This window comes from Tachyglossus aculeatus, chromosome 23 (genome assembly GCF_015852505.1).
Source record: "Tachyglossus aculeatus isolate mTacAcu1 chromosome 23, mTacAcu1.pri, whole genome shotgun sequence".
Classification (NCBI taxonomy): domain Eukaryota; kingdom Metazoa; phylum Chordata; class Mammalia; order Monotremata; family Tachyglossidae; genus Tachyglossus; species Tachyglossus aculeatus.
The window spans coordinates 28,548,276-28,561,310 of NC_052088.1; the positions used below are offsets into that span (position 1 = coordinate 28,548,276).

At 46.2% G+C, this 13,035-nt stretch overlaps 1 protein-coding gene across 1 annotated transcript in view; it reads right to left on the reverse strand.

Annotated features, from left to right (window-relative positions):
- Positions 1-215: 215 nt before the first annotated feature.
- Positions 216-13,035, reverse strand: part of PCSK1 (proprotein convertase subtilisin/kexin type 1) — a 48,701-nt gene continuing 35,881 nt past the window's right edge. Inside the window, exons 10-14 of the mRNA XM_038765737.1 lie at positions 10,696-10,929; positions 7,865-8,022; positions 7,240-7,373; positions 3,635-3,796; positions 216-1,208 (exon numbers count right to left, since the gene is read on the reverse strand). Of these exons, the coding sequence (XP_038621665.1) occupies positions 834-1,208; positions 3,635-3,796; positions 7,240-7,373; positions 7,865-8,022; positions 10,696-10,929 (1,063 nt within the window). The 3' untranslated portion in view covers positions 216-833. The remainder of the gene's footprint in view (positions 1,209-3,634; positions 3,797-7,239; positions 7,374-7,864; positions 8,023-10,695; positions 10,930-13,035) is intronic.

A 13,035-nucleotide genomic window follows, 5' to 3' on the forward strand; every position in this document is an offset into this window, starting at 1 on the left:
AGTGATTTCAGGGAAGCCTGGTGGGCTAGTGGATAAAGCACAGGACTGGGAGCCAGAGGGCCTGGTTTCAACCCCACCTCCACTATTTGCCCGCTGTTTGACCTTGGACAAGTCACTTCTCTGTTCCTCAGTTTTCTCATTGGCTAAATGGGGATTCAATACCTGTTCTCCCTCCTACTTAGACTGTAAACCCCATGTGGGACAGGGACTGTATTTGGCCTGACTAACTTGCATCTACCCCAGCACTTAGAGTATTACTTGACATTGTTAGTGCTTAACAAATGCTGTTAAAAGATATTCAGGATTCGTTTTATGATGCTTAAAGGTAAAGAACCAGGGAGAAGGCAGGCATCCGAAATACAAAGAAACCTATAGAGGTGGAAAGCCCCAATTACTGAGGCCAGGGGTCAGGGTAGGTCTTGACACAGATCTCCTGGTTTTACAGCCACAGTTGATAATTAGGTTTCCCTTGAGATGGATTAGAATTGTTTAAGGGAGAAGGCTGGGCCTGGAGTTTTGATGGGGTCTGAGAGGCACTGGAGGCCTGGAAATCCCAATAGGAGTGATCCACTGTTGTGACAGGGAGGGAATGGTTTGAACAGACCCGCTTTTGACTCTCACCAGCTAACAGTTTCCCCACATCTGCTAGATTCCTGCCTGCTCTCACCCTCTCTCTGCTGACTGGTTGTGTCTCCAAGAGGCGACACAGATGAGTGAGTGAATGATCCTAGGAACCAAATATGAAAGCCCTCCTTTGAGGGCTGAGGGCAGGGGACGGGGGAGGGCTACATAGGAAGCATGAATATTTCCAACTCAGGACCGCATTCCTAATTTCAGTTTCGTCCATTGAGGATGTTGAGGAGGGCCTGCAGCAGTAGATCATCTCTATGTTTATATGGTTTGGTCTTGTAAAACAGATCAACGTAGTCACTGTAGAGACTGTCCTCGGAGTCTTTGATGGGGGAAAGTTTGTTTAATCTCTCCAGAGCTTGATAGAAGAGTTCATTTGGAATGCGTAGCTCTTCCTTCGGAGTCTTCTTTGGTGCTCGGTTGGGAACCATCTGTCTGTTGAATGCATTCTGCAGAAGCTGAAGCATGGCATCTAAAGACATTTGCTCAGTTGGTTTATCTGCTCTGCTGCTATTACCCACTCTGGGACCTTCTGAAACCGGAGGAGTCTCGCTCAGGGTATCTGGCGTGGTCTGCTCCTAAAACACAGAACACCACCGGAGAGGTGGGCCTAATTAGCAGTGACAAATTAAGGGGGTTGGTGCTGCTGGACCATCCCGGGTGTCCCCAGGGAGAAGCTGGAAATCAATCGATCAGTGATATTTATCGAGCGCTTACTGGGTACCGAGCACTGTTCTAAGCACTTTGGATAATATAATAGGGAAAGTGGGAAAGTAGCATCACCGAGTGGAAAGAGCAGGAGCCTGGAAATCAGAGGATTTGGGTTCTAATTCTGTTTCTGCCACCTGTCTGTTGGATGACCTTGGACAAGTCACTTAACTTTTCTGCATTTCAGTTTCCTCATATGTAAAATCAATCAATCAATCAATCATATTTATTGAGCGCCTACTGTGTGCAGAGCACTGTACTAAGCGCTTGGGAAGTACAACTTGGCAACATATAGAGACAGTCCCTACCCAACAGTGGGCTCACAGTCTAGAAGGGGGAGACAGAGAACAAAACAAAACATATTAACAAAATAAAATAAATAGAATAGATATGTACAAGTAAAATAAATAAATAAATAGAGTAATAAATATGTACAAACATATATACATATATATAGGTGCTGTGGGGAGGGGAAGGAGGTAAGGCGGGAGGGATGGAGAGGGGGATGAGGGGGAGAGGAAGGAGGGGGCTCAGTCTGGGAAGGCCTCCTGGAGGAGGTGAGCTCTCAGTGGGGCCTAGCTATTCCTAGGTTAGGATCTGGAAGAGATTCAAGCACTCAGTCCAGTGCTCTGCACAGAGCAAGCGCTCTCAGGTTGGACCCAATCCCTGTCTCTCATGGGGTTCGCAATCTGAAGTTGGAGGGAGAACAAGTATTTCATCCCCATTTTACAGTTGAGAAAACTGAGGAACAGAGAAGTGAAGTGACTCGCCCAAGGTCACACAGCAAGGAATTGGCAGAGCCGGTATTAGAATCCAGGTCCTCTGGCTCTCAGGCCCAGGCACTTTTCCCTAGGCGACACTCCATAATCAGTGAGAGAACTGGCAAGCCAGCAGCCTGGTGGCTTCCAAGTTCTATCTCCCCACGACTCGACTTCTAAAACCACTGTGGAAATTACATTCCTCTCCTTTTATGGCAAACCCTTCTTCCTACCCTGGAGAAAGCTAGAGGGCGGCTCAGGTGAAAGTTCAGTAGTAATGATAATAATACTAATCGTGGTATCTGTTAAGCATATACTATGTGCCAACCATTCTTCTAAATGCTGGGATAGATACAATATAAGCAGAACGAGCAGATTCCCCTGTCCCACGTGGGGCTTACAGTTTAAGAGATGCATCTGTAATTGTTAGTTGTAAATTGGGTCACTTACCCCAAAAGAGAATTCAAGATTTTCTCCTCCCCAGACTTCCATTCCGGTATCATACGAGCCAAGATACTCAAAATGCCTCTTACTCACAGCAAACAGTCCTCCACCATGGTCGGGGACCTGATGACATCCTAGGGATTAAATCCTACTCCCTCCCAGTTACGCTGAGAGCCCCATGTGGGACAGCCATCCCTATCATCTTGTGTCTATCTCGGTGCTTAGTACAGTGCTTGGCATGTAGTAAGAGCTAAACAAGAGTAATAATAATAATGATGTTAATAATGATAATAATAATGACAATAAAAAATCCACTGCAACCAGACCTGACTCAGGGACCTAACAGTGGGAACCGGAGCCCAGAGCTCTGAGTTTGAATCCCTGCTCCATCTTGTTGGGAGGTTTCAGTTTTATCACTTAGCCCTTCTGGGCCTGTATTAGGGAAAGGGATTAACACTCAACTGGCTCTCAAGAGTGTTGCAGACTACAAAGAGAAATAGCATTACAGCTTTTGGCTCGCCAACCTTGCTTTAGTTTGCTAAATGACACCCTGAAGGTGAATCTGTCTATGTGCACAAATTTTTTTCTGGAAATCTTTCTTTTTGACTCCATGTTGCATGGTGCAAAACTCACTCCATTGCCCACTGTGGGGAGTACCTGGTGGGCCTGTTTTTGGGATAACGTAAATCATTCCCTAATACTCTGATGTTATCAACGTGTTGGCCTGGTTGATAGATGGCATTCTGGGAGTTTCCAACCCTCCATTCTGTCCCGCCAACACCCGCCAACTCAGGAGGTCAGACAGTCGTCTCCAGGGCCCAGGAAGACTGGAAGCCATGTGAAAGAAGCAGCCCAGAGCTACTGTTGCTGCTTGGATGGACTATTGGTCAGTCAGGAGAGGACCAGATCCCAAATAACCAGAACTAGCCAACTGCTATAATCTACGACAGAAACCACCCGGGTAGATCCTCTGCTCTTTGAAAACGAGGCTGAAATCCCTTCTGCTGAAATCCTTCCTTTATCGGCAGGAATGTTTCTGAAAACAGCCCTTGGTTTTGTCCCTAAACGGATTCAGAACTGTGAGAAAAAGGTACCTCAGCCAAATCAGTCATCCTCTCCACCCCTCTGCGGTCATTCTGCACCGTATTGTAGGAAGTGTACACGCGAGGATTCTTCATGTGCTCGGGCTGGGATGACGTCCCATGCAAAATCAGCTTCCAGTTTACAATTCGGCCTTGGTTCTGCATTCTTCCAGACTGTGGGGAAAATACAAGTTTTAGTACAGGAGCAAATGAAGGTGTGGTTATAGCTAGCAGCATGGTGTAGTGGCTAGAGCATGGGCCTGGTGTCATGAGTCAGAAGGTCATGAGTTCTAATTCCGCTCTGCCGTTTGTCTGCTGTGTGATCTTGGGCAAGTCACTCGACTTCTCTGGGCTTCAGTTCCCTTATCTGTAAAATGGGGATTGAGACTGTGAGCCCCTCGTGGGACAGGGACTGTGTCCAATCTGATTATCGTGTATCCATCCAGTGCTTAGTACGGTGCTTGGCACGTAGTAAGCCCTTAACAAATACCATCATCATCATTATTATTATTATTACATAAGAAGGTGTCAAGAATGTCCCCCAGATGGCATTGATATTCCTGGAGCTCCTTATTGAGAAGCAGCATTGCCTAGTGGAAAGGGCACAGGCTTGGGAGTCAGGGGACCTGAGTTCTAATCCCGTCTCTGCCACTTGTCTGCTATGTGACCTTGGGCAAGTCCCTTAACTTCTCTGCATCTCAGTTCCCTCATCTACCAAATGAGGATTCAATAACTGTTCTCCCTACTTAGATGGTGAGCCCCATATGAGACCTCATTGTCTTATATCTACCCCAATGCTTAGAACAGTGCTTGGCACATAGTAACTGCTTAACAAATGCCACAATCATTATTATTACTCTTAATAAACCTGCTCTCATTGCCCTTTGGAGAAAGGGCAGCAAGGCAAAGGAAGAGCCCGCTGAACTCAGTTGATCTCTGAAAATTCGGGTGTACCCGGTGGCCCAGAGCTGAAAGAAAACAAGAAAGGATTTTTTTTTTTTTTGCTTTAAAATCCAGTCATGGGCAATTCAACATTTGAATCAAAACTGAAAGTGGCCTCAAAGCCTAGAACTGACCTGTTTCAGGTTTGCTACCAACGGATGCCTTGTGGTTCTGACCCTCATAATAATAGTAATGATAATAGCTGTGGTATTTGTTAGGTACTTACTATGTGCTAAGCACTGGGGTAGATACAATATAAGCAGATTGGACACTGTCCCCATCCCACATGGGTCACAGTCAAAGGGAGAGGGAGAACAGATATTTGAACCCCATTTCACAGGTGAAGAAACTGAGGCATAGAGAAGTTAAGAGACTTGCCCAAGGTCAAATAGCAGGCAAGTGGCATAGCCAGTATTAGAACCGAGGTCCTTTGGCTTCCAGGCCTATGATGCTTCCACTAGGCCATGCTGCTTCTCACTGAAGATTCTGATACCAGTGAAATTTGGTAGGCTGACAAAAACATTAACATCCACCTGCAAAGCCAGTTCTTAAATAAAGCTGGCCTGCCCTCCAGATTAGCTAGAGGAATTGTCAGAGCTGCTACCAGGCCCAAGTCAGCATTCCCGATGAACCTGATTCTCTGTGGCTGCTATTTATCGAACATCTCTCTACCAGAACTCTGACTGCCCCATCCCCTGGGAATGATGTGCTCACAGCCTTTCCGGAAAGCGAGGCAGCAGAGGTTGTTTTCCTTGTCTCACAAGGGGAAGGAGGGTGAATGCAGGACAGCGTTAAGCAATGGCTGATGTCATTCAAAAAGTCAGTGGCATTAGCAGGCATCGAGCCACACTCTCCTGACTGATATTTCAGAGTTCCAGCTCCCAGACCATAGCCTCTTGCCAACAAGTTTGGAGGGAAAGCATGCTGCCGCCCTCCCTCTGAGACCCTCACGCAACCACTTCCCCGATGGCCTGACTCGGAAGAGCTTGTGATCCTTTCTATTTTAATAATGCATTACAAAAACTCCCACCTCCCATCTTAAATGCTTCCAACAAACTCATCCGTTCCCTTCTCTGTCAGTTTCTCAGTCATAAACCAGGCGGAGGATCTGGCTGAAATTCATCTCAGGGATAATGTAGAAGGAACTGCATGTGCTTTGGTCCCTCACCTTTCCCCTTTGACTCCGACCTCAGGGTTGGGAGCACAGGTGAGAGTGATGCAGAGGGAAGGAGTACAGGTGGAACTGAGTCTCTTGGGTTCTGGATTTTCAGGCAAATCTAGATTATCTTCATTCAATAATAATACTAATCCCAATAATCATAATTGGGGTATTTAAGTGCCTACTATGTACCAAGCAGTGGGACAGATCAAGATAATCAAGATGGACAGTCCCTGTTCTATATGGGGTTCACAGTCTAAGTAAGAGGGAGAACAGGTACTGAATCCTCATTTTTCAGGTGAGGAAACTGAAACTCAGAGAACGGAAGTGACTTGCGTAAGGTCACAGAGCAGGCAAGTGGAAGAGCCGAGTTAAAAACCCAGGTCTGTGGACACCCAGGCTAATGTTCTTTCCACTAGGCCTTGTCATGCTTTCTATGTTTGGAACGGTTCCTTCGAGATCACCTGGAGTGATGGGAGCAATGTAGTCCTGCACTGCTGCCCTGGCTGGGGGATTTGATTATGGTTCCTAACCCTGTCTGAGCTGAATTCCCATCCTGTCTCCAGTGGCAGAGAAAAGAGTTCATGTTAGCCAATGGTTTGTACAGTCTGAAAAGGAAGATCCAATCTGGGAACTGGCCTAAATGATCAGGTTTTAGTTAGGAGGGAACTAGGTGACCTAGAACAGGGCTGGGACAGAGAGCTGATTATCTTCATTTGCCTCACCGTTTGGTACATAAGTGCTTAACACGTGCTTCTCTGCTGGAGAAGCAGCATAGCCTAGTGGATAGAGTCTGGGCCTGGGATTCAGAAAGACCTGGGTTTTAACCTACACTTGTCTAGTGTGTGACCTCAGGCAAGTCACTTAACTTCTCTGTGCCTCAGTTATCTCATCTGTAAAATGGGGATTAAGACTGTGAGCCCAATGTGGGACAGGCATTGTATCCAACCTGATTAATCTGTAGCTACACCAGCGATTAGAACAGTACCTAGCATATAGCAAGTGCTTAAAAATGCCATTACAATTATTATTATTACTATTATTATTGGTATTATTATTAGTATGTCTCTGGCTGCCACCGAGGGACCTGAGGGTAGACTTCAGCAAAAGATATCTCAAACTCAATTTTTCCGTAGGTGGCTTGGGGCTGGTGTATCTGTGATTTGGCAAATGCATCAATATCTCCAATCCTAAAATCTTTTGACTGGACTTCCCTGCACCCAGCTGCCCACATGCTATGCTGGCACACATAGACTAGGAAACCCAGATTCTAATCCTGGCTCTGCCACTTACCTTCTGGGTGACTTTGGACAAGTCACTTAATTTCTCGAGCGCCAGTTTTCTAATCTGTAAAATGGGGATTCAAAATTTAATCTCCCTCCCCTTTAGACAGTGAGCCCTGTGTGGGACAGAGACAGAGTCTGACCTGATTATCTTGTATCTATTCCAGCACTTAGCACAGTACTTGGCACATAATAAGCGTTTAATGAAAACCACCATTATCTTGGAGACTCACCATATCAGTAATTCGTAATGCCCAAGTGCCCACTGGGTTCTCTCCCCACGTGTGGACTGACATGAAATCCCAGTTCTTAAAGCCGTTGGGGGATGTGTCCCTCTCTCTTTCAGCCAACAGCACAGTACTGGTTCCTGTGTAAATGAAATAAACCCAAATTAACTGATGAAGTGGAAAGTCAAGAACCTGTAGACTTACCCCAGGCTCTTCTGGAAATGGAATTCGCTCATTGGGACCCTTAGTCCATGGATTGTATGTAATTACTTCCTGCCCTTGGACAGTAAATGGTTGTCTAATTGCTTGAGAGAGCAAATGGTGCGTCAAACTACCCTCTTCTCAAGGGGAAGCATTGTCCCTTGAAGAATCAGACCCAGTAGGTCTCTTTTCAGTAAGTTAAATTCACTGCTTAGCCAAGATCCAAGGATACCAACCCATGGGAGTCTGAGCTTCTGCAAAACTGAAGCCAAAAGGACTAACTGCATTTCTTAAACACTTGATTCTCTATGAACCAGAACTTGTCCCTCATTGGAGCCCAATCAGGTCATTGGATTTCCTCCTCCCCTGCATTAAATATCAATCTGAGTGCTTACTCTCTCTGAGGAAGACAACACCTGCTGGAACATACCTAATGCTGAGGTGAGGGTGACATGCAGGTCTCCCCTGCGGGAATATTCAATTGTGGCTTCGAACTGCACGTGCTCCAGGGAGGTGATGACATTTTCCTGACCTTCACATGCTGTAGTAGGAATTTCAATGGTAACTTCTCCATCAGCTCTCAGGGCTCTGGGAACAGGAAGGGATCAATCCAGATACAATAAAGTAAGATGGCGCTAGTAATAATTATAATGATTATGGTATTGGTTGAGCGCTTACTATGTGCCGGACATTGTACTAAGCGCCGGGGTGGAGACGAGCCTATCAGCTAGGAGATCTGCATTGTCAGTAAATAGGGATTATCTTGAGATTCCGTTGGGAAAATTGCAATCTCTGTTCCTTGAGCTTCTCTACATGTGCTGCAGCCTAGTGGATAGAGCCCAGGCGTGGGAATCAGAAGGACCTGAGTTCTAATCCCAGCTCCATTGCTTGCCTTTCGTGTAATCTTAGACAAGTCATTTCACTTCTCTGGGCCTCAGTTGCCTCATCGGTGAATTGGGATGGTGAGTTCCAGGTGGGACATACATATATGTATACCTGTATATATGTATATATGTTTGTACATATTTATTACTCTATTTTACTTGTACATATTTATTCTATTTATTTTATTTTGTTAATATGTTTTGTTTTGTTGTCTGTCTCCCCCTTCTAGACTGTGAGCCCGCTGTTGGGTAGGGACCATCTCTATATGTTGCCAACTTGTACTTCTCAAGTGCTTAGTACAGTGCTCTGCACACAGTAAGTGCTCAATAAATATGATTGAATGAATGAATGAATCAATGGGATGGATTGTTCCCACTCTTCCTGCTGACCCATAGTTCACAGTGGTAAGAGGTCATGGGGAGAAGGGTGACATAGAACAGGGGAGAGGGGAGTTCCACTTTGGAAAGGAAGCTCACTGAGGACAGGAAAAATGCCTTTGCCCGTCTTCTGGGCTAGGCCCCGCCGACTGCAGCAGACAGTAAATAGTCAGTCCTGTTAGTGTAATGCTCCACACTGGAGAAACTGGAAGGGAATTAGAGAGTGGGGTAAAGGGGCACTAAGGCAACTCCCCAGGCCCTGGGGAGAGGGGTGCCCTCAGTGATCAAAGAGATGGAGGCAGTGCTGCTGCTTTCCTAGAATGCTCCCTCTGGGCACCAGGGCAGCCAATGGCTACTCTCTCTAGACAGTAAAATCAGTGAATAATAATATTATTAATAATAATAATTGTAGCATTTGTTAAGCATTTACTGTGTGCCAGGCATCGTACTAAGCTCTGGGGTGGATACAGGCAACTTAGGTTGGACACAGTCCCTGTCCCATTCACAGTCTCAATCCCTGTTTTACAGATGAGGAAACTGAGGCCCAGAGAAGTGAAGTGACTTGCCCAAGGTAACACAGCAGACAAGTGGCAGAGCCAACATTAGAAGTTATTCATTCATTCATTCATTCAATCGTATTTATTGAGCGCTTACTGTGTGCAGAGCACTGTACTAAGCGCTTGGGAAGTACAAGTTGGCAACATAGTCGGCAACAAGTTGGCATCATCATCATCAGAGAAGCAGTGTGGCTCAGTGGAAAGAGCCCGGGCTTTGGAGTCAGAGGTCATGGGTTCAAATTCCAGCTCTGCCAATTGTCAGCTGTGTGACTTTGGGCAAGTCACTTCACTTCTCTGTGCCTCAGTTCCCTCATCTGTAAAATGGGGATTAAGACTTTGAGCCCCCCATGGGACAACCTGATCACCTTGTAACCTCCCCAGCACTTAGAACAGTGCTTTGCACATAGTAAGTGCTTAATAAAATGTCATTATTATTATTATTGTTATTATTATCATCAATGGTATTCATTGAGTGTTTACTGTGGGCAGAGCACTGTACTAAACACTTGGGAAAATATAGTAGAACAGAGTTGATAGACAAGTTCCCTTCCCACAATGATTAACAATCTGGCCCAATGGAAAGAGCATGTGCCTGAGAGTTAGAGGACCTGAATTCTAATCCCAGCTCTGCCAATTGCTTGCCTTGTGGACTTAGGTAAGTCAACTGCTTTTTTTGTGACCTTAGGCAAGTCACTTCACTTCTCTGTGCCTGTTTCCTCCACTGAAAAACGGGGATTAAATGCCTGTTCGCCCTCCTGTCTAGACTGTGAGTCCCATGTGGGACAGGGACTGTACCCGACCTAATTACCGTGAACCTACCCCAGAACATAAAACAGTGCAATGACACATAGTAACTGCTTAGCAAATACCAAAAAACAAACCAAAAAACCCGATCTTACAGTCTAGAGACACAATCCATGTCCACGTGGGGCAAACAGTCTTAATCTCCATTTTACAGATGAGGTAGCTGAGGCACAGAGAAGTGAAGTGACTAGCCCAAGGTCACACACAGCAGACAAGTGGCAGAGCTGGGATTAGCACCCAGGTCCTCTGACTCCTAGGCCTGGACTCTTTCCACTGGACAATGCTGTTTCTTTTTTGAGTTGGCTCTGGCGAGAGCTTGCTGAAAAGAAGGTGATAATAGAAACCTGCCTCTATGGCCTAGTGTTACAGGAAGAATACAACTTCCCCTCCCCAATGCCAGCTTGATTCTACTCCTATCAGTCAGTCAGTCAGTCAGTCATATTTACTGAGCACTTACTGTGTGCAGAGCACTGTACTAAGTGCTTGGGAGAGTACAGTAGAACAATAAAGAGACACATTCGCTGCCCACAACTAGACTCCTGTTCCCCGGAACCCATGGATATCTGGGTTCCCCTCCTGAGCCTCCACGGACAAGCCTGGGTGGAGGCCCAGATATCCCCCTCCAAGTCCACGCTCACCTGGGTTCAAAGGCCTCATCTCGCACGATGCACACTTTCTTCTCCAGGATGGCACGCCACGTGCTGCGGTCGGCCAGATCCACCAGGGCCTTGGCATTCAGGAGCCCAAAGCCAAAGCGGCTGTTGACCATGAGACCCGCTCCGTTCTTTTTCCAGCCAGGGTTCAGGGCCAGCGGGTCGTATTCGGAAGTCCAAACCACCAGGTGCTGCATGTCCCTCCAAGTGAGGTTCGGGCTAGGGGGAAAGTTCTGGTTAGTGGCCGCGGGGCCCCTGGGATTGGGATCAGGATGTGGGGCGTGGAAGTTGAGCATCAGCATTTTCCATCAGGAGGGCGGAGCTGATTGAGAAGCAGCATGGCTCAGTGGAAAGAGCATGGGCTTTGGAGTCGGAGGTCATGGGTTCAAACCCCGGCTCCACCAATTGCCAGCTGTGTGACTTTGAGCAAGTCACTTAACATTTCTGTGCCTCAGTTACCTCATCTGTAAAATGGGGATTAAGACTGTGAGCCCCCTGTGGGGCAAACTGATCACCTTGTAACCCCCCCAGCGCTTAGAACAGTGCTTTGCACATAGTAAGCGCTTAATGAATGCCATCATTATTATTATATTACTATCTGTCTCCACTGTTAGACTGGAATGTTTCTAGACTGTGAGCCTGTTGTTGGGTAGGGACCGTCTCTATACGTTGCTGATTTGTACTTCCCAAGTGCTTAGTACGGTGCTCTGCAAACAGTAAGTGCTCAGTAAATGCGATTGAATGAATGAATTCCAGAGGGCAGGGGTAATGCCTGACAATTCTATTGTAATCAATCAATGCTTTTTTTGAGCATGTAATATGCAGAGCACTGTGTTAAGCGCATGGGAGGATACAATCGACGGAGTTAGTAGTCAGGTTCCCTGCCCATAATGAGCTTATTGTACTCTCCCAAGAGCTTAGTACAGTGCTCTGCACAGAGAAGTAGCATGGTCTAGCCGACTGAGCACGGGCATGATAGAAGGACCTGAATTCTAATTCAGGCTCTGCCACTAGTCTGTTGTGCGACCTTGGGCAAGAAGTCACTTAACTTCTTTGTTCCTCAGTTATGTCATGGGTAAAAATGGAGACTAAGACTCTGAGCCCCATGTGGGACATGGACTGTGTCCAAATTGATTAGTTTGTATCTACCCCAGTGTTTAGTACAGTGCCTGACACACAGTAAGTGCTTAACAAATATCATTAAAAAAAGAGTAAGTGTTAAATGCTATTGATTGATGGATGACAGCCTTCCCCTGAGGCGGTATCATTCTATCTGCATTCCTCCCCTATTCTCCCCCTCTCTCCCCGTCGTCCCCCTCTCCATCCCCCCCATCTTACCTCCTTCCCTTCCCCACAGCACCTGTATATATGTTTATATGTTTGTACATATTTATTACTCTATTTTATTTGTACATATCTATTCTATTTCTTTTATTTTGTTAGTATGTTTGGTTTTGTTCTCTGTCTCCCCCTTTTAGACTGTGAGCCCACTGTTGGGTAGGGACTGTCTCTACATGTTGCCAACTTGTACTTCCCAAGCGCTTAGTACAGTGCTCTGCACACAGTAAGCGCTCAATAAATACGATTGATTGATTGATTGATTCTGCACTTCCTGCCCCACCCCACCCCAACTCTCTCCAGGGAATCTGGGCATTTGCCTCCTAACACTCAGTTTTCTATGTTCAATTTACAGCATTCCCAAGGCCCAGCTACAAGACAGACAGAAATCCATAAGATGACCCTCTTGCAAATATAGCAAAGCCCTTTTCAAGCATCCCACCCTAATCTTTCTCTTGGAAACACATTCTCTAGGTGCATTTTCTCCTGCTTTCTGTCTTTCCTTGGATCTGGTTTTTGGAAAAATAATCAGGGGATTTCCCTGGAATTCAATTTAGAACATTCCAGGCATTTGCTTGCTAAAAGTCTTCTTCGTGGGAGTGATCGCACAACACAAGTGACAGACAGTTTGTTGACTGGCAATGAATCATTCCCCTTCTGACAGTCGTTCTGGGTTTGCTAGACTCAACAGGATTCACAAGTCACTTGAATGAATGCTGCTGGTTAAAACAGTGTGAGATGGACCCCTTCACACAGATATGCTGGAGGGAAATAAACAACACAGCCGAATGTAAAGTGCTATTTGGAGAACCTGTCAGGAATTAGATGGGAGCACCATACCCAGAGGGGGAAAGGACCCCAGCCGACCTTATCTCCTATTTCCAGGCAGCATTTTCCCCTCGGCAAGATCGTGGCATTTATTGAGCACTTACTGTGTGCAGAGCACTGTATTAGGCACTTGGGAGAGTACACTACAACGGAGGTAGT